Below are 21,971 nucleotides of genomic sequence, written 5' to 3'. Positions count from 1 at the left end.
TGAACCAAATAAGTTTATCTTAGTCTCATCAGACCACAGGACATGGTTCCAGTAATCCATGTCCTTAGTTTCGTTGTCTTCAGTAAACTGTTTGTGGGCTTTCTTGTGCATCATCTTTAGAAGAGGCTTCCTTTTGGGATCACAGTCATGCAGACCAATTTGATGCAGTGTGTGGCGTATGGTCTGAGCACTGACATACTGACCCTCACCCCTTTAACCGCTACAGTAATGCTGGCAGCACTCACACATCTATTTCCCAAAGACAACCTATGCATATGACGCTGAGCATGTGCACTCAACTTCTTTGGTCGACCATGGCAAGGCCTGTTCTGAGTGGAACCTGTCCCGTTAAACCTCAGTGTATATATATATATATATATATATATATATATATATATATATATATATATATATACACAAATGTTACATTACTGATACTTTTGCTGGACAGCTTGGCCTGTTACAGAACATGGAAAAATAATAATTTTGCAGGCAGGGCTAACAGGTAACAAACCTATGTAAGGGTTAATTCAGATAGAAAAACTGCTGGGATAATGGTATTGATCAGCTGCATCTTTTATGTCATTTTTTTTTTACCATAGTTACACTTTAAAGTGGAACTTCACTCTCTCAATCAACATTGACTATTTGTAATCCTTATGTTGCTAGCATTAGTAAATAAATAGGAAAGTATATCATATTTACATGTTTCAAACATTTTTTTTACATTTCTTCAATCGGTTCCTGATTTCCAGGCCTAGGCAAAAAATCTCATACATCCCAGGAGTCTTCAGGAGAGTAGGAGGGGTTTTTATAAGCGAAGCACACCCCCTGCTTCCATACCTGAGCTAAGGGCAGATGGATTCTAGGAAGTAAATATATCATCTGCCCTTACTCAAGATTTGTCCAGCCAGAAATTCTAGAGTTTGTTTTCCAAAGTGAATTCTCAGCAAAATAAAGCATGGAGACATGGATGGATGGGGGAATTTGCTTTGAATATTAAAAATAAATTAAATAGCCTTTTTTGTTTGTGTCACTCAGATGCAGTGTAGTTCCGCTTTAGGTTTTCAATTTCTGTTGTAACCACAGCTGTTTTAAAGGCTGAAAAATCTAAGATTATTCAGAAATATAGGTGTGGAAGCATTTCAAGGAAAAACACTGCAGACTAAAGGCTTTGATATTTATTATTATTAAATAATCCATGTTAATGCTCATGTTATTCACAAGTTCAAAGATTTGTAATAGTTTTTGTTTATTATAAATGATTCCATTTCGTTAACAGGGACAGTGTGGATCCTGTTGGGCATTTGCAGCAGTTGGCAACATTGAGGCACAGTGGGGAATTCATGGAGAGCCTAGGAATCTCTCAGTACAACGTAAACTTTTATAATTTATCTTACAGACCATCATCACCCTCTGTACTCAGATATATACTATAGGTAGAGTCTGAACATGTTAATTAGAGCATATTTCCAAATACTGTTACATTTTCCAGAATAAATGTAAAATAAAAACCTACTACAGGCCCCTTTATGTAGTAATGGAGGGTCTCACCTACATCATAACTATTGTTGTGTGAACATACATACTGTTACTTGTGTTACATCAGCACTCAAATTTTCCACTCGCCTACTTGCATTTTATGAGTGCAAAATGAGGGCTGGCGAGTGTGGGCTGCCTCAGAGTGGTTGAATAGAACCATTCTCCCTGTGATCGTTGAGTGGAAGAGAGAGGAGAGCAGGCAGCCGGATCACAAGTGCTGAGGAAGTAGGAACATCGCTGTAACAGCTTTCATTAGAATTGCAGAGTACTTTTATAGACAGATCACCCGTCCAATGCCGGGATGTGTGATGTGTATCAAAGTACCCGGGCCAGAAGGCAGGGCTATGTGTGAAGGCAATCGGCAGGAACACTTGAGAATTATTATTATTATTATTATTATTGTTATACACAATTTATATAGCGCCAACTGTTACACAGCGCTTTACAATGTATAGGGGGACAACACAATTACAGTACAGTTCAATACAAAAGGTACAGGAGAGCCCATCTTGTAGAGCTTACATTCTAAAGGGAGGGGGTGGAATTCAAATATAAGCTGCTACAGTGATGTTTCTCAGCACTCTGATGATCTGGCTGGCAATCCTCTTCCTTTCCTCTTTTCACCTGCACAGGAAGGCTGCATTGTTGGGCACAGGTAGGCTGCATTGATGGACACAGGTAGGTTGCATTGATGGACAAGAGGTAGGCTGTGTTGTTGGACAAAAGGTAGGCTGCATTATTGGACACAGGTAGGCTGCATTGTTTGGCACAGGTAGGCTGCAGTGATGGACACAGGTAAGTTGCATTGTTGGGCACAGATAGGCTGCATTGTTGGGAACAGGTGAAGCGGCATTGACGGACACAGGTAGGTTAAATTGTTGGGCACAGGTGGGCTACATTGTTGGACACAGGTAGGCTGCATTGTTGGACACAGGTAGGCTGCATTGATGGACACAGGTAGGCTGCATTGATGGACACAGGTAGGCTGCATTGATGGACACAGGTAGGCTGCATTGTTGGGCACAGGTAGGTTGCTGCAATTCGTTTCCTTCTGAATTTGTTTTTCAATAAAATTTGACAAATTTGTTCATTCTGAAATATTAGAATTAAGGAAAACCCGTTTTGTCATTGTCATAAATTAGAAAATTTAAAATGCGAAAATTTGAAGATTCAAAAATCTGTAAATAAGAATGAAAATCCGAAAATTCAAAAGAACAAAAATTCAAAAATAAGAACAAAAATCTAAAAATTTGAAAGCCGAAAAATTGAAAATCCAAAATAATAACTAAATAATAACTATTACTAACTATTAAATTATAGGTATTGGAATTTCCTTTCATATTTGTCTGTTAGTGAACGTAACGAATACGAATTTATCCAAAATAACAAATGCTGCATCTTAACGAATGGAACATAAGGAATTATTATTATTAATAATAATAATAATAATAATAATAAATAATAAAAACATATAATTATTAATTAATTACGTTCCATTCCTTTAGATGCGACATTCGTTATTTCCGATTATTTGTAACTTCGGCTAAAAAATATTTAGTCAGTGCACATGTCTAAAAGACACACTCTGTCCAGTTCAACTTGAGAGTGCGTGTGTGTGCATTTATGTCGATGCCATTTTACATATCCCTGTACATTGTGTTTGCTAAGAAACACATCTAAAAGTTTTTTTGAATTTATCTACACTCACTGCTGACACCATCAACTGTGGAAGGGAGTTTCACATTCTCACTGCTCTACAGTAAAGAACCCCTTATGCATTTTAAGACTGAACCGGTTCTCATCCAACTTCATTGTGTGGCTGTGTGACCTTAAATTAAATAGGTTCCTACCAATGCTAGAATCACCATCCAAACATTGGTATATTGCAATCATTTTCCCTCTTAAGTGTCTCTTCTCCAAGGGGAATAAGTTTAATATTTGTAGTTGTTCTTCATAACCAGGGTCCTCCAGCCCCTTATTAGCTTTGTGGCAATCAATATTCACTGTGGTAACACTGTTCCTCCTACTGGCCAATCAGGAAGTGGGTTTTGACACCGGTCACCCGATTGGTGGAAAGGACAGGCGATCCTATTGGATGCCTAGAAGGAGGGGAGAAGCTGGAAGCCACCATAGAGGAGAGGAAACTCAGAGCCAAGCCGCTGCACCATGTGGCCTGCCACCCACCACAATGGGGTAAGTGCCGAATCGACTGGAAAACAGCAGGGGGGGGCGGTAGGTTGCCGCTCAGGGGGATGAGTGTGGTTGTTTGGAAAAGAAGAAAGAAATGGCTGCACATCCAGAACTCACAATTTTATCTATTTAATGTTCACAAAGATAACACCAAAGACACCTAACCGTGGTCATGTAGACGCGTTTCACACATACATCTTGTGCTTAATCATAATGACTGGAATAACTGATCTTAAATAGACCGCCCCAGTAGCTACAGGTGTTTCCGGGGGTGGTAATAATCAGTAGTAAAACACAGCCCAATCAGTCACCAAACTTCAGCCCCTAAGAGCATCAGGAGTCTGGAGGAGGACTGGAACATGGACCTTCAGTTTGATCTTCTATTCAAGTCTCCAACCTGATGCTCCTAGGGGCTGTCAGTCTGCTGCCTTTATCTGTTTCTAATTTAGACCTAAAAAATAAAAGTGGTTTTGTTCCCCCCACGTCTTGTGCAGCAGCCGAATTGTTCATCAGCAAGGTGGAAGAAGATATTCATCTTTTTTTACATAATAATGATGGGAGGGATCATATACCAAATAATATGACACAGGAAGAAATTACAGCGCTTTCTACTTTCTACTTTCTACCCGTAAAGAAATCACTATCAAGCCAGCTGACAAAGGCGGCTCGATAGTGATAATGAACACTACACACTATGAGGGGAAATTTATAGACAGTTGGTGGATTCCAAGGTGTATAGACATCTGGAAACTAATCCCACATCACAGGTGTTAAATAGGATCAAAAAGGTTGTCGATCAAGCAGCACAAAATAACATCATTGATGTGAATATACAAACTTATTTAACCACTTAACAACTGGCCCATAGCCGAATGACGGCTACAGGGCGGTTGTTTAACTCTGGGAGGCCGTCACATGACGTCCTCCCAGAATTCCGCTCTCGCGCGCCCCCTGGGGTGCGTACTCGAGAGCATCCATGACCGCCGGGTCCACAGGACCCGGCGCATCACGGATCACGGTAAACGGCCGCTCATCGCGGTCGTTTACCACGCGATTGCTCCGTCAAATATAGGAGTGATCACTTGAAAAAAAAACCGGCGTCATAACATCCTCCCTCCCCCTCTCTGTACCGATCGGTACAGTGGAGGGGGAAGAGATCGGTGTCAGCAGCGCTGTGGGCTGCATCTGCAGTGCCCACATCGCTGCTCACCGAAATTTAACCCCTCAATTCCCTGCAATACTCTGCATTACTCTGCAATACTCTGCAATACTCTGCAATACTCTACAAAACTCTGCAATACCCTGCAATACCCTGCAACACTCTGCAACACTCTGCAATACCCTGCAATACCCTGCAACACTCTGCAATACCCTGCAACACCCGCCAATATCCTGCAACACTCTGCAATGCTCTGCAACACCCGCCAATACCCTGCAACACTCTGCAATGCTCTGCAACACCTGCCAATACCCTGCAACACTCTGCAACACCCACCAATACCCTGCAACACTGCAATGCTCTGCAACATCCTCCAATACCCTGCAACACTCTTCAATGCTCTGCAATACTTGCCAATACCCTGCAACACTCTGCAATGCTCTGCAACACCCGCCAATACCCTGCAACACTCTGCAACACCCGCCAATACCCTGCAACACTCTGCAATGCTCTGTAACACCTGCCAATACCCTGCAACACTCTGCAATGCTCCGCAACAACTGCCAATACCCTGCAACACTCTGCAATGCTCTGCAACACCCGCCAATACCCTGCAACACTCTGCAATGCTCTGCAACACCCGCCAATACCCTGCAACACTCTGCAATGCTCTGCAACACCCGCCAATACCATGCAACACTCTGCAATGCGCTGCAACACCCGCCAATACCCTGCAACACTCTGCAACACCTGCCAATACCCTGCGATGCTCTGCAACGCAATACTCTGCAACGCCATACTCTGAGATACCCAGCCATACTCGGAGATACCCAGCCATACCCAGCCATAGTCGGTGATACCCTGCAATACCCAGCCATAGACATCCCCCCCCTCCCGCCGCCCTCCGGTGCTTCTACCGACTCGCCAATACGATCAAAGCCAGAATCTTTTTTTTTTTCAGGCTTCCCAGCCTAGAGGTGAGATGCGGGGTCTTATTGACCCCATATCTCACTGTAAAGAGGACCTGTCATGCCATATTCCTATTACAAGGGATGTTTACATTCCTTGTAATAGGAATAAAAGTGATAAAAAAAATTATTTTTGGGAAAAAAATGTCAAACTAAAATAAATAAAGTAAAATGAACAATAAATTTTTTTTTTTTTAAAGCGCCCCTGTCCCCATGTGCTCGCATGCAGAAGCGAACGCATACGTAAGTCCCGCCCACATATGAAAACGGTGTTCAAACCACACATGTGAGGTATCGCTGCGAACGTTAGAGCGAGAGCAATAATTCTAGCCCTAGACCTCCTCTGTAACTCAAAACATATAACCAGTAAAAAAAATCTAAATCATCGCCTATGGGGATTTTTAAGTAGAGATGTTTGGCGCCATTCCACGAGCGTGTGCAATTTTGAAGAGTGACATGTTAGGTATCTATTTACTCAGCGTAACTTCATCTTTCACATTATGCAAAAATTGGGCTAACTTTACTGTGTTTTTTTTTTTTAAGCACAAAACTGTTTTTAAAAAAAAAAAAGCATTTGAAAAATTCCTGCGCAAATACCGTGCGAGATAAAAAGTTGCAACGACCACCATTGTATTCTCCAGGGTGTTTGCTAAAAAACATATATAATGTTTTGGGATTCTTTGTAATTTTCTAGCAAATAAATGATGATTTTTACATGTAGGAGAGAAATGTCAGAATTGTCCTGGGTGCTCCAGAACGCCTGATGGAGCTCCCTGCATGTTGGGCCTCTGTATGTCGCCACACTGTGTAAAAGTCTCACACATGTGGTATCGCCGTACTCGGGAGTAATAGCAGAATGTGTTTTGGGGTGTAATTTGTGGTATGCATATGCTGTGTGTGAGAAATAAACTGATAATATGACAATTTTGTGAGAAAAGAAAACAAAATAAAAAAAATCTTGATTTTGCAAAGAATTGTGGGAAAAAATGGCAACTTAAAAAAAACTCATCATGCCTCTTACTAAATACCTTGGAATGTCTTCTTTCCAAAAAGGGGTCATTTGGGGAGTATTTGTACTTTTCTGGCATGTTAGGGTCTCAAGAATTCAAATAGGCCGTCAGTACTTCAGGTGTGATACATTTTCAGATATTGGCACCATAGCTTGTGGACTCTATAACTTTCACAAAGACCAAATAATATCCACCAATTTGTACTTATTTTTACCAAAGATATGCAGTAGTATAAATTTTGGCCAAAATTTATGAAGAAAAAATTACTAATCTGCTAAATTTTATAACAGAAACAAATAAAAATTCATTTTTTTACAGAATTTTCTGTATTTTTTCTTTTATAGCACAAAAAAAAAAAAAACGAGCGGTGATTAAATACCACCAAAAGAAAGCTCTATTTGTGTGGAAAAAAAGGACAAAAATTTCATATAGGTCCAGTGTTGCATGACTGAGTAATTGTCATTCAAAATGTGAGAGCACCGAAAGCTGAAAATTGGTCTGGTTATTAAGGGTGTTTAAGTGCCCAGTGGTCAAGTGGTTAATTTCTGAACATCTGGTAACACCAATTATATATCTACTCCCCAAGATACATAAAGATCCCATTAATCCTCCGGGTCGACCTATTGAATCCAGCACTAGACATGTGCATTAGTTTTCCTCCGAATGCATATTTGTCCAAATTTCGGGTATTTTCGTTATCGTTTTAACAAACAATAATGAACGTGCAGAATCCGAAAACCGAAAGATCCGACATAAACAAATGATTTATTTTCGTTTTCGTTGTGACAACAGTTTGATATAGATAGGAAATTCGACATGACGCTGACAATAGCGATCTGTGTCCATCGAACCTGTGGTCGAATGTGTATAACCTTAGCTCTATTAGTCCAAGATTATTCTACATAGAGAGAAAAGATTAGACATTATAGAGACAATAGCAAAAAAGGTCAAATGTGCCTAACCTAACTCTATTAGTCCAAGATTATTCGAAATTCAACATGAAGAAAGGACAAAGCAGTTGCCGCAAGCGGACATTTATGGTCAAATGCTCCGCCCATAGGCTATAGAAGAATTCTAATGTTGGTTGACTAGTAATAATAATTAATAAATATAATTATTACTATTGTCATACAACATTAGAATTCTACTATAGCTTATAGGCGGAACATTCGACTGGAAATGTACAATTGTGGTGTTGTACAGTTTAACTGCTCCGTCTAATCTTCTTAGAACATTCGCCAGACACCATAAGCCTTCAATGACAGATTTGATCTTAATTATTTTTGATTTTCAGACTAATGCATTTTTTAACGAAACAAAATAAATAAAAACTAATTTTGGGAGTAATTAAATAAATGTATTTTTCTGACGAAAACGGAATTCCAAAACAAAATATTTCAGTGTGCACATATCTATCCGGTACTGCATCAGTTATCATGCCTTTAGCTAAGTATCTTTTTTTTTTGTAAAATCTTTTTTTATTGAATTTTTAATGGCATACAAAATCGCCCACGCAGGGGTGAAACATTTCCCACACAGGGGTAGTCTTCCAAATGTGGCAACAGGCCACAGAAAGGCACATTACATAACACATATCCTGCCTCTGATGCAGCAACCGGCCACAACAGGGCAAAACAACACAAATCTAACCTTATCTATCTATACCCCACTGTGGGGAGAGGATATTTTAGGATAATTCGTGCTAAGTATTAAAATGACTGGATAAGGTGTCATAAGTGCAGGTGGGTCAGCCTATAACCGTACTACATCTATAACGATGAACTATGGGTCATTCACTACATCCGTTGCCGTAGTGTTATCATCCAACCAGCAGCTCCACACCTTCTCAAATTTCCGTGGGCAACCCCTGCTCAAGTAGGTGGCCCTATAGAGGGGTAAGCTAGCATTCACCAGGTTTTTCCAGAATTTAATAGAGGGGGGAGACGATTGTTTCCAGGTCATGGTGATGGCCTTACGTGCATAGTAGAGTAACAGGGATATGAGTGTTTTCCTAGCCCTGAGGATCGACATTTGTTTCACCAGCCCCAGCAGACAATATTTAGGATCGTAAGGAACATTCACCTCTGTGGCCTTACCTATCATCAGGAGAACTTCTTTCCAAAAGCATACAATCGCTGGGCAAGCCCAGAAAATGTGAATAAAGTCTCCCGGCTGATAGGGGCAGCGCCAACACTCCGGGGAGTGCATCCGCGACATCTTGTGGAGTCTGTGGGGCGTGAAGTAGACTCTGTGTACAATTTTGTATTGGACCAATTTGTCCCTGGCTGAAACCAAAGGGGAGAACGGGAAATCCCAAACCTCCCTCCAGTCATCGTCATCCAACTCCGGTATGTCCACCACCCATTTCCTGCGGAGGGAGGACAGCTCGGGGACGGCAGCAACCAGTAGGGACCCGTAAATCTGAGACATGGGTTTCTCCAGGTCTTTTACCCGAAGGATGGATTCAAGCTCAGAGTATTCCAGTACAACCGGTTGTCCCAAAAATTGACAGCGATAAGCATGTGCGATTTGAAGATAACGGAAGTGGGCCCATGCAGTCACATTAAATTTATCACGCAGGATATGAAAGGGAGTGAGTTCCCCGTTGGTAACGACATGCTCGAGCGTCAGTATTCTACGCTTGGCCCAGGCCTGAGGGTCCGGGATGGTATTAAACTGCGGAAGGCTAGGATTCAGCCACAGGGGGGTGTGAGGAGACCAGGAGTTCGGCAGGGACGCCCTCAGTGCCTCTCCCACCCTCCATGCCCTTAAAGTGGTGCGCATAGAAGGGGTGAGGCAGTGAGGTGTTTTTGGCCCCCTGAAAACCAACCCCCTTAAGGCCTCCAGAGACCCCACTATAGCGGCCTCCAGGACCGTTGCAGCATTGGTCAAGTCCGGCTGCAGCCACCAGTGGACGGTTACAAGCTGGGTAGCTAGGAAATATTTGTGGCAGTCAGGAAGAGCCAACCCGTGGTGTATTTGAATCTAGGGGATTTGGGCCCCCAGATGAAGGAGAGAAAAAGTTGTTTCAGAGAGTTAAAGAAGGCTTTAGTCAGCCATTGTGGGGAGTTCCTAAATATGTATGTAAGTTTGGGAAGGACCTTCATTTTAAGAAGGTTTATGCGGCCGATAAGAGAGAGGGGAAGATTGCCGCATGCCTTTAATTTGGACTTGATTTCTATCAGAACAGGTTCAAGATTGAGCCGGACAAAGTCCTTGCTCTCTCTTGAAATGACAATACCCAAATAGGTAAACCTATCCACCCATTGAAGCGTGGTGGAGGATGGTGAGGTCCTGGCCCCCTCATCCACCGGAAAGAGCTGAGATTTATGCCAATTCACCTTCAACCCGGTGAAGGCAGAGAAAGCATCCATGATTCCAAGTGCGCCCCGCAGAGAATCACCAGGATCATTTAAAAAAAGGAGAAGATCATCCGCATAGAGGGCCACTCTCTCCTCCAGCCAGCCCACCCGAAGACCACAGACCTCGGCCGAACTCCGAAGAGCCTCAGCAATAGGCTCCATGGCTAGGGCGAACAAGGCCGGGGAGAGAGGGCACCCCTGCCTGGTGCCCCGCTGCAGGGGGAACGAGGGCGACAAGGAGCCATTCAGTTTAATGCATGCCATAGGACCGGTGTATAATGTACGTATCCAGGCAATAAACCGCAGTGGAAAACCCATTCTTCTAAGGACCTCCCACAGATACACCCACTCCACTGTATCAAATGCTTTCTCCATATCAAGGGTGGCAATGGTCCTAGTACCTTGATTATCATGGGGGGCATGGATGTTAGAAAACAATCTGCGGATATTGATGTCAGTGGATCTACCTGGCATAAAGCCTGTTTGATCGGAGTCAATCAGAGATTTGATTACTGTATTGAGTCTAGTGGCCAAAATTTTTGTCAATATTTTTAAATCACAGTTCAGGAGTGCTATCGGCCTGTAAGAGGCACATTGCTTGGGATCCTTATTAGGTTTCGGAATGAGAACTATATGGGCCTCTCTCATAGAGGCCGGCAGGGAGCCTTGTTGAAGACAGGCTCGGTACATCTGAGCCAGCCTGGGGGAAAGCAGCTCCGCATGGGCTCTGTAATACTCTATGGGCAGTCCATCCGGTCCCGGGGTCTTCCCTACTGGGAAAGACCTAATGGCTGTCAGGACCTCTTCTGGCGTGATCTCCGAGACAAGGAGTAGTCGCTCCGTGTCAGATAGCCACCCCAGTGCCAGCGTATCTAACAACGAAGTCATTGGTGTGGGGTCAAAGCTTTCAGGGAGTGAGGAGACATACAGAGAGGAGTAAAACCTGGTGAAGGCAGTCAAAATATCCTCCGGAGAGGTAACCAGTGTCCCATCTGCCGTGAGTATTTCTGGTATAACCGCCAAAGGCCTGTCCTGCTGCGCCAGCATAGCCAGCAGTTTGCTGTTCTTATCACCATATTCAAAGTATTTCTGTCTGCTGTCTTGCATATCAAGCCTGGTAGTGTCTGAGACATGGAGGTGTAATTCCCGCCTAAGTGATGAAAGGCGCTCGAAGTTGGAGACCGTTGCCGAGGCGGAGTATTGAGTCAAAGCCTCCTCAACTTCGTGCTGCAAATCAGACACCTTGTCCCCAAGTTCCGCTCTAACCGCCACCACTGCAGAGATATACTGCCCCCTACCATAAGCTTTGGAGGCATCCCATGTCACCCCCAAGGAGGCTGACCCCGCATTGCGCATCCAGTAGTCCTGCAAGGAGGGAGAAACTCTATCGTGGACTGCTGTGTTATTGATCCAGTGGGGCTGCAGCCGCCAGAGGGCTCTATTCTTAGTCTTGGTGGTCCTAACTATCAATTTAAGGGGGTGGTGATCCGATAAGCCAGAGGGAAGGTAGCTAGCCTCCTGGACGTTAGCCAGGAGGAGATCATTAGCAAACGCCAGATCAATACGGGAGGATGTTTTAAACGTGGATGAAAAACAAGAGTAGGTTCTAGCCTGGGGATGAAGCCATCGCCACACCTCCTGAAAGTCCGCTGCCTGAGCCCACACACTAAGATCAGGATTAAAATTTGATTGTGGGGAGGGCCTATCTAGATCACGGGACAATGTGGCATTGAAATCTCCCATAAACAGGACACACGCCGGGCAATGCGGAGCCAACCTCTCATATAAGCTATACAGGACGTGGATCTGACTCGGAGGAGGCAGATAGATATTAACAATGACATATTTCTTATTATAAATGCTCAGCACCACCATGACAAATTTCCCCTGGGGGTCCAGATGAACCTCCTGGAGCACGCAAGGCACCCGCTTACTAATCAGGACAGATACCCCTCGAGAGTACGAGGAGTAGGTCGCATGTAGCGCCCTTTGCACCCAGGGTTTTTTCAAAGCTAGAACCTTGCTGCCAGTGAGGTGTGTTTCCTGTAGCAGGACTATGTGAGGGTTATGTAGTTTTAAATATTGAAATAACAGAGACCGCTTATATTTTGAGTTGAGTCCCCTGACGTTCCATGATATGATAGTCAGCGACTCGGTATCTGAGGGAGTCATCATGGAACCTCAGGGGGGAACAAAATCAGGACACACATAGATAACCAGCAGGTGCAGGCCAACCCAAATTCAGAACACGTATTCAGCCATATTCGAGCAGCACTAAATGCAAACTTAGCTTTTAAGGAAAAAATCCCCTCCCCACTAAACATATAAAACATAGAACACCCTACCCCAACATCATACAAACCAAGTTCAATGACCAAAACAGTAGGCCATCGAGCTATACAAACCGATGCGGGGTTTCTTCCCATAACCGTAAATTCTTCAGATCACTGAGACCCCTAGGTGGTGGGCCACAGATGGGTATAGTCCTTCCCCTTGGAGGGGGGAAACGGGGAAGGGGAATAAACAGGGGGTGCGTCCAACCGGAAAGTGGGTAAGTCAGTGGCTTCCAGTGGAGCTCCTTAGGCAGGAATATCGGGAGTTTATCCCGCAATGCAAGACAAATAATCAATCATTAAGGGCAAACCAGGATTTAATGGGGAGGACAGGGCTGGGGACAGAGAACAAATAGTATCAGGGGTCCACTCAGGTCAAGTCTTTTGATAAAGAAAAGGGATACTTGGCTACTACCCCTCGAGCACGCTCAGCCACCTCATCCCCACGACCACACATAATCAGCGGGCATCCAGCCACGCCGCTGCAGCCTCCGGAGTGTCGAAAAAGCGGGTGTTATCACCGTCAGTAATGCGCAACCTGCTGGGATACAAAAGGCCAAAACTAATTCCTCTTTCCCTGAGCCGGCGTCTCACATCGGTAAAGGACTTGCGTCTCTGCTGTATTTCCTGAGAGAAGTCCGGAAAAAATAGAAGTTTGGTATTCTCATATTTGATTTCAGGCAAGGCACGAGCCGCCGCCAGGATGCGGTCCCTGTCACGGTAGTTTAACAGCCTTAGCAGGAAGGGGCGCGGAGGTGCCCCAGGCCTCGGAGGGAGAGGCGGGACCCTGTGGGCTCTCTCCACCACAAAGGTGGGCGACAGCTCCCCCAGATTGAACAGGGTGGACAAGAGTCTCTCAGCAAACTCAGCGGGTCTAGGGCCCTCAGCCCTTTCAGGCAGTCCAAGTATGCGGATATTGTTTCGCCTGAGGCGATTTTCAGTATCTATTGCACGGTCTTGTAGCGCTTTCACTTGGATCTGTAAGGCCTTCACCTCTCTGGAATCTGAGCGGACTGTATCCTCCACCGCGGAAAGCCTATCCTCCACCTCAGCGACACGCGAGCGGAACTTATCCATGTCTTGGCGGATGAGACCAACATCTACACTCAAGAAATCGATCTTTGCTGTCAGAGTTTCTTTACAGGACGTTATGGCTGCTAGGATCTCTGCACCTGTGGGAGCCCCCACCTCCCCCGAGTCCGCGGTCACCCGCGAGCCGGACGCCATCATAGCAGTGGACCGCCTGGTAGATGAGGCAGCAGCCGGCAGAGGGGCACGAGGCGAGCCGGAACCGGACTTGGAACAGCGGGTCTTAGGGCGGCCCATCCAAGGCCACCCGAGCTGTAGAAGGGTCCTGGGGGGTCTGCTAGCTGAGGACTGAGAGCCCGCTGTTCAGCAACAAAGTGAGGGCTGTATCGGTGGTAGTGATCCGGGTCAGAAGCAAAATCTCTCCACCAAGGGGCAACAGTCCGGTACCCAGGCGCTGGTCACAGGGCAAACTGTAAAGGGGTAGTTCGCTGCCCACACAGGAATGGGGCCCTCAGCAGAGCACAGCCTTCATGGGGGGGGGGGGGCGACACAGGGGGGATAGGGGGTAGTTCCAGGGCACAGGGTGAAACACAGGAGGTCAAAGCAGTGTCACAGCCCAGATCCAGGGTGGAGGATAAACCCGGGGGAGCAGGCCTCAAGATGGCGCCTGTGAGCAGGCTCAATAACCCCCCAGTCCCAGACCAACCTTGTCCCAGGGTCCCCCGATAGAGGTGCAGGAATCCGATGCCTCACCACCCGCAGATTGCAGCTCCGGAGCTCAAGGATGATGAAGACAGGATAGGCCTCAAGATGGTGGTAGGCCTCAGAAGTGCAAATCCGGCCGTGGCCCTGCCGCGATCAATCGACCGGCCGGGCTCGTCAATATTAGGCGGGTTGGCTGCAACTGATGCCCAGCAGCCTTCAGGATGGGTCCGGAGTCCTCCCAGGTGTAAGGGAAGAGAGGATGGCTCTGGCTGATCCGGCCTCAAGATGGCGGCGGCCGCGAGCTCCCGGGAGTGGATATCTCCCCTCCCCGCAGATCTCCGAAGCCTCCTCGCCGTCCCGTATCCCCCCGGGGGGGCAGCCGATGCGGATGGTGCCGATGCTCCACGAGGCGCCGCTTCTCCTCGCAAATCGCGGCACCCGAGGCCGAGGATCCCGGAGGCGACGTAGGCCGCAAGATGGCGGCGAGCCCACAGAATGGGGAAACAGCCACCACCCTGTAGAGCCGCAATCAGTCGGCCGCTCCACTCGATATCAGCCGGGGCCTGTGCAGGAGACTGGGCTGGTTGTATGGGGAGAATCTGGAGACTCTCCTGGCGCCTGGAAGGCAGGATGGATGCGGATAATGTCAGGATCTGCGGAGCTCCTCTGAAGTGCGTCTTCTACCGGCTACATCCGGACACGCCCCCTAGCTAAGTATCTTGATAAATGTCTAACACCATTGATTGTAAAGACTCGTTCATATATAAGAGATACCAAGGATTTGTTTGATAAAATTTGATCGCTTATCATTCCGTCTGATGCACTGCTGATTACATGGGAGGTTGCCAATTTATATACGGCTATTCCACATGATCTAGGTATAGAAGCCTGCAAACGTTTACTGATGAATTCTAAAAAATACACTTCTGCCCAAATTTTGTTTCTTCTGGAATTATTAACTATTGTATTAGAAGAAAATTTCTTCTTATTTAAGGATAATTATTATTTACAACTGGCCGGGGCAGCGATGGGTAGTAATGTAGCTCCACCTTATGCCAATGCATTTATGGATATGATTGAGCAAGCTTTTACATTTCACTGTACGTTATTCAATGAACACTGTACGACTTTGCCTTCCCTATATGGACTGGTGATTTATAGTCATTGTCCTTGTTTAATCTTTATTTAAATTCATTAATACCTGTTTTAACCACTTCCCGTCCGCCTCACGCTGATATACTGCGGCAGAAGGGCACGTACAGGCAGATTTATGTACCTCTGTATGTTGCCCTTTAAGAGGCGGGCTACCGACCGCCGGGAGCTCCGTGACCGCAATCGTGGGTCCCACGGACTCGATGTCCGCAGGAATACCTGCAATCGTCTCACGGTGAGGAAGATCAGGGAGATGCTAATGTAAACAAGCATCTCTCTGTAATCGGGAACACTGATCAGTGACATGTCACACACAGCCCCTCCTCCCCACAGTTAGAATCACTCCCTAGGACACACTTAACCCCTACAATGCCATCTAGTGGTTAACCCCTTCACTCCCGGGTGACATTTTTACAGTAATCAATGCAATTTTTTAGCATTGATCGCTGTATTAATGGCAATGGTCCCAAAAATGTGTCAAAATTGTTCAATGTGTCCCGCCATAATGTCGCAGTCCCGATAAAAATCGATGATCACCGCCATTACTAGTAAAAAAAAAAATATCAATAAAAATGCTATATAACTATCCCCTATTTTGTAGACGCTATAACGTTCGCACAAACCAATCAATAAACGTTTATTGCCATTTTTTTTTTTTTTACCAAAAATATGTAGAAGTATATGTATCAGCCTAAACTGAGGAAAAAAAACGTTTTTTAAAATATTTTTGGGGGATATTTATTATAGCAAAAAGTAAAAAAGAATGCGTTTTTTTTTTTTTTTTACATTTTCGCTATTTTTTTTTTTGCCATCTCAGTGAAACCAGTAATATCCGAAGGATTCAAAATCCTCACATCAGCTTATCGCTCAGGATCCCTCTCATATCTTCACATCATTGTGCCAATTTTTTTTTTAAGTTAACTTCCACTTCCAGTTACCTTGTGCTAACATTTCACATCTATTCTGGTAACTTAACATATACCCCCCCACACCCAGCCCTAGACCCCCTAACCCGGTTATCACCCACCCGCCTCCCACCAATTGACCCCACCCCTCCCTCATCCTACCCAGTAGACCACCTCTTAGAACAATCAGTTAACCACATTTATACCCGTTTGGGGTTTATGCCCTTAACCCTTCTGTGGCGCTCCATCTCTTTTTAAATTCTTGCCAGCTTTTCCATTTCTCAAGCGTATATTTGTTGCTCCTCCCCTCCAAACTGTCACCTAGACATTCCATCTTGTAAATATCTTCTACAGCGTCCACCCACTCCCATATTGAAGGCACCTCTAACTCCTGCCATTTTTTTGGGATTACTTTTTTCCCCGCATTTAATAAATGTGGGGTTAAGGACTCCTTATACTGTTTTACCCCGCCCCCTATACCATGAAACAGAACTACCCAAGGGTCCGCGATCACCGCAGATTTAGTTATCTCTTTAATGTAGGATAAGATCTTATTCCAATAGTTCTTAATCTTCGGGCAACCCCACCATAGGTGTGCCATAGTGCCTACCTCCCTACATCCACGCCAGCATTCCCCGGACACATCGGGTTGGAGTTTGCTATTCTTATCTGGGGTATAGTACCATCTCGTCAGACATTTATAGCTCATCTCTGCAGTTTTAGAATCTACGGCTGAGCTATGGACCAATTTAAATATTTTGCCTAACGTTACATTATCTTTTTGTGTGCCTAATTCCCTTTCCCATCTTTTTAAGAATGGAGGCACTTCCGACTCCCCCATCGACAACAACAACTTATACCACCTTGAGACGATCCCCTTGGGGTTCTTTGTGGTAGTTTTTTTACAAAGTGGGAGAGCTGAGAGTATCTCCATTCATCAATCACCATTATACCTGTTTTTTGCTTTATTTCGTGAAAAGGTGCTATACCTCCATCCCTAATTACATCTTTAAGCTGTGCTTCCTCCTTCACCCAGTTGCCTCCTATCTCTTTACAACCTAATAAAAAGTATTAATTTCCTTTAGTGCTATAAGGAGTGAATTATATTTCACATTGACTTGCCTATATACCTTATCCCATATTCGAAAAGTGTTACGTGTTATATTATTCCCTGCCAAAGGCACTAACCTCTTATGTGGGGGTTCCATATTTGTTTTCCTAATTGTGCTCCACAACTTTCGTGTTCAAGATTTACCCACTTCTTTTCCTTGTTATCCCTTTTGGTCCATTCGCTCACCATAGACAAGACCACTGCATTGTAGTAGGTCTGTATATCTGGAATCGCCAACCCGCCCCTATTTTTTGGTTGTCGCAAACTGGCAAGGGCTAGTCTTGGTTTTTTATGCTTCCATATAAATTTCATTAGCACCGATTTTAATTTACCCAAATATACATTAGGAAGTGCTATCGGTAGCATCTGAAACCTGTACAGGATTTTTGGAAATATTGTCATCTTCACAGTATTTATACGCCCTAACCACGATAATGATCTGTTGCTGCATCTTTTACACTCCGTCTGGATTTCATTCAGTAGCTGTATGTAATTAACGCGGTACAGTCTCTTCTCGGATTTAGCCAATTTTATTCCCAGATATTTAAGATCCTTCCGCCATGGAAAACTCAATTTCTGCTGGAGTGTCTGCGCCTTGACTTTGTTGATATTAATATTCAGAATTTCAGATTTGAGACGATTTATTTTAAAATTAGATACTTCCCCATACTGTTCCAGCACCCTTATTAAATTTGGCATAGACATCTTAGGGTTGCTTATATAAAATAGTATGTCATCCGCAAAAGCAGATAGCTTATGTTCTTCTTTCCCAATTTTTACACCCGATATGTCTGGACTATCACGGATCGATGCAAGGAGGGGTTCCAATGACAATACGAACAAGAGGGGCGACAATGGGCATCCCTGTCTTGTACCCCTTTTCAATTCGAATTGGGCAGAGTCCTGTCCATTGACTTTTACCCGTGCCATAGGCTGATTGTATAAGACTCTCACCATCTGCATCATTTTCGGGCCTATTCCCATCTCTTCCATTGTCAGGAACATGAACCCCCAGTCTACTCTGTCAAAGGCTTTCTGCGCGTCCGTTGACAAGAGCAGACTGGGGGTCCCCCTCCGTCGCATCTGTTGGAGCAGAAGAAGTGTTCTTAAACCGTTATCTCTTCCTTCCCGTCCTGGTACAAACCCCACCTGATCTGGGTGAACTAATGTCTTCATCAGGTCCCTCATCCGTTCTGCTAAGACCTTTGCGTATAGTTTTGTATCCGTATTAAGCAACGAGATTGGCCTATAGCTGGTACATTGTGTTGGATCTTTCCCCTCTTTCTGGATTAACGTGATTGTGGCCAATAGGCCTTCGCTACTCATATTATACGCCTCTCCCAACCCATTCATGTATCAACATATTTTTGGCGTAAGGATTTCTCTATATGTTTTATAATAAAATGTTGTAAATCCATCAGGTCCAGGGGATTTTCCCGGGGCTGATTTTGTCAGTGCCCTATTTATTTCTTCTACCGATATTGGCCTCTCATGTGTCTCCCTGTCTAAGGTGCTTATTTTAGGTAGTCTAGCTTTTTTGTAGGAAGGCCGCGATGTTCTTGTCTCGCGCCTTGCCCTGTGCCCCCTGATGTCTATCTGAATAGATCTCCTCGTAGTATTTCCTAAAAGTTTCCGTAATTTCTTTCGTTGTAAATACCATACTACCATTTTTGTTAAGCATTTTTCCGATAAAGTTTTTTTTTTTTGTAACATCCTAGCAAGGTATTTGCTCGGCTTATCTCCCCATAAATAGCGTTCACGGGCCATGCCGTTAAAAACCCTCTTGGTTTCTTGTTCCAACAGGCCCTTCAGTTCTTCTCTAGTGTTTACTATTTTTTTTATATAGCTTTTCCTTTTGGTTCTGGCCTCTTTTATGCTCTTGTTCCAGATTATGTATCTCTTCCGTTATTACTTTAATCTTCTCGGCCCTCATTTTTATTTTTTTTGACCCTACTGAAATCAGTATTCCTCTGATATAGGCTTTATGTGCCTCCCATAGTATATGGCCTGCTATTTCCGACGTATCGTTTATTGCAAAGTAATGTTCAATTTCTCTGCCAATCCTGGCCCTGTCCTCTTCATCACATAGCAGATCTTCGTTGATCTGCCATGTCGGGGATCTTGTCCTACTCCTTGAGATATTCATTCTTAACTTTACTGGGGCATGACCCGAGAGGGTGATTGCTTCTATGCCGGCTTCTGCCACATAGTCTAACAGACCATGGTCTATGAATATGTAATCGATGCGGGAATATGTCGCATGGACCAGAAAGTAAAATGAGTAGTCTCGGCACTTTGGATTCATGACTCTCCATGCATCCACCAATTGACTAGAGTATAATTTTTGCAGAATATTTTTTAGCTGGTCATTTCTCGTCCTCTGTGCCCCAGACGTACTGTCCACTCCTGGATTTAAGCAAAAATTGATATCTCCTAGCATGATCACATATTCCTTCTTGAATTCGATTAATTTAGTTAATATCATCTTTAAGAAACCGATAGGGTTGCTATTGGAGGCGTAAATATTAACTAATGTACATTCCATCTCGTCTAGTGTACCCTTCAGGAACAAATACCTCCCTTCCGCATCACTCATTCTATCGACTAATTGAAATTTCGTTTTTTTTGAGAACCCTATAGTGACCCCTCTGCTTCTTGTAGATATTGTGTCGCTGTAGTACCAAGTGGGGAAGTTCTTTGAATATAATCTAATATTTGATGCCAGAGAGATATGTGTCTCCTGAAGAGCAACCACATCTGCCTCATAACATTTTAGCTCCGCCAGAATCTTGTACCTCTTTGTCGGGGTATTCAGTCCCTTCACATTATATGACAAGAAATTTGTGCCACTAATTTTACCATTTGCTTTCTATTAACCTGGCACATCTCTTCCTCTGCCCAGGTACTTTGCTGTATTGCTCAGGTGGTCTACTTTTCCTCCCTCCCCCCCCAATCCCACCCACCAACCCATCCCACCCACTCTCCACCCACCCTCCTACCCATCCTCCACCCCTCCTCTCCCAATTCCCCCTTGTCCCACCACCTCCACCCCCCACCTCCCTGCAGCCAAATCTCGACCCTTGTTTGGTTGATGGTCGTGTAAGCCCATACCATCTCCCAAACGGCTTGTTTAGAGGGCCTGGGGCTCCTTAACCTGCGCCTCCTCCCTCCTCCCCTAGTTAGAGAGGATGAAAGGGTACTTAACCTGCATCCCCTATGATCTTTCCACCTCACCCCCCGCCGCCTTCCCCCTTCCCCCCCACCACCACTCCCCCACTACCGAGTTCTAACTAACTAAGGGATCCCCCAAGTTGTGGTAATCCCGACACTTCTCCCGTCCAACCTGGGAGATCCGGAATACACAAGTCTAGCCTATTACAAAAATCGGTCAATTCTTCCGGGAATCTCAGCTTCGCTGTTTGACCATCTTTGAACCCCATTAGACATGCCGGGAAACCCCAGCTATATTTCACATTTTTCGCGCCCATCTCTGCCAACAGCGATTTCAGGAGCCGTCTTCTCGCTAGAGTCACAGATGATAAATCTGAAAAAATTTGTAAGTCCCGACCCTTATACTGTAGGGGGTCCTCCCTCTTAACTTTCTCCAGAGTGTTGCTTTCTCTTCAAAAAAGGTAAATATTACGATAATATCTCAAGGTCTTTCTGTATCTGGGTATCTTGCTTTACCTATCCTGTGAATCCTATAAATTTTTGGGGGACCTACCATCCCGTCTCCCCAACAGGGGGAAAATATGCTTTCAGACATTCTCCTCAGATCTTCTCCTTTTTCCTCTGGGATCGATCGGATCTGTAAGTTTTTCCTTCTGCTCCGGTTCTCCTGGTCTTCCAACTTGTACATGATCTCCCTCTGTACTTGTTGTATTGTTTCTACTTGCTCCTTAACTTTACTTATTTCCTGGAATTGTTGATTCATACGGTTCTCTGTGGCCTCTACTCTCTCTAGCAGGCTTCCAAGATCCTCCTGGAGCCCCAGGATATCTGCTTTAATTGCATTTTCGAGTTTTAGCAACATCTCCAACATTTCTCCTTTTGTGGGGGGAAGATCTACTACCCTTGACTCCTCAGCTTTGCTGTTGTCCATATCACTATCTGTCGCTATATCATCTCTCGAATGGCGGGCAGTTCCCTCTTTGTATTTTCCTGATCCTTTCCTCTGATCTTGCCCAGGCTACTGTTTCTTGCCTGTTCCTGAGTCTTTGGGGCTTACTCCCTGAGTCAAGTATTGTTGAATAGTAGTATCTAGACCTTTCTCCTTTGAGGTCCGCAAAGCCCCGCTTTTAGAGGCTTTATTAGCCGACTTACTCATGGTGTCCTGCTTGGGTCGTTTTTTTTGTTTTTGTTTTTGGCTCCCCGCTTTTAGTCCTACTTGTATATCTGTTGGTCCTACTACATTCTCAGGGTCACATGTCCCACTTCTTCCGGGTCTATGCTACAAATTAATTAAACGTTTGGAAAAGTGATCTCGTCTGGACAAAAAAGTGGAT

General features: G+C 44.7%; 1 protein-coding gene across 1 annotated transcript in view; it reads left to right on the top strand.

The window, feature by feature from the left end:
- The window catches only part of LOC143933075 (cathepsin W-like), a 159,571-nt gene that overhangs the window by 33,145 nt on the left and 104,455 nt on the right, over positions 1-21,971 (top strand). Inside the window, exon 5 of the mRNA XM_077456032.1 lies at positions 1,283-1,376. Within this exon, the coding sequence (XP_077312158.1) occupies positions 1,283-1,376 (94 nt within the window). The remainder of the gene's footprint in view (positions 1-1,282; positions 1,377-21,971) is intronic.

This window comes from Lithobates pipiens, unplaced genomic scaffold (genome assembly GCF_037356315.1).
Source record: "Lithobates pipiens isolate NorthernLeopardFrog02 unplaced genomic scaffold, aLitPip1_a1.2 Scaffold_10, whole genome shotgun sequence".
NCBI classification, from domain to species: domain Eukaryota; kingdom Metazoa; phylum Chordata; class Amphibia; order Anura; family Ranidae; genus Lithobates; species Lithobates pipiens.
Note: the sequence above shows the minus strand (reverse complement) of the source record. Positions and strands in the feature narration are given on the sequence as shown.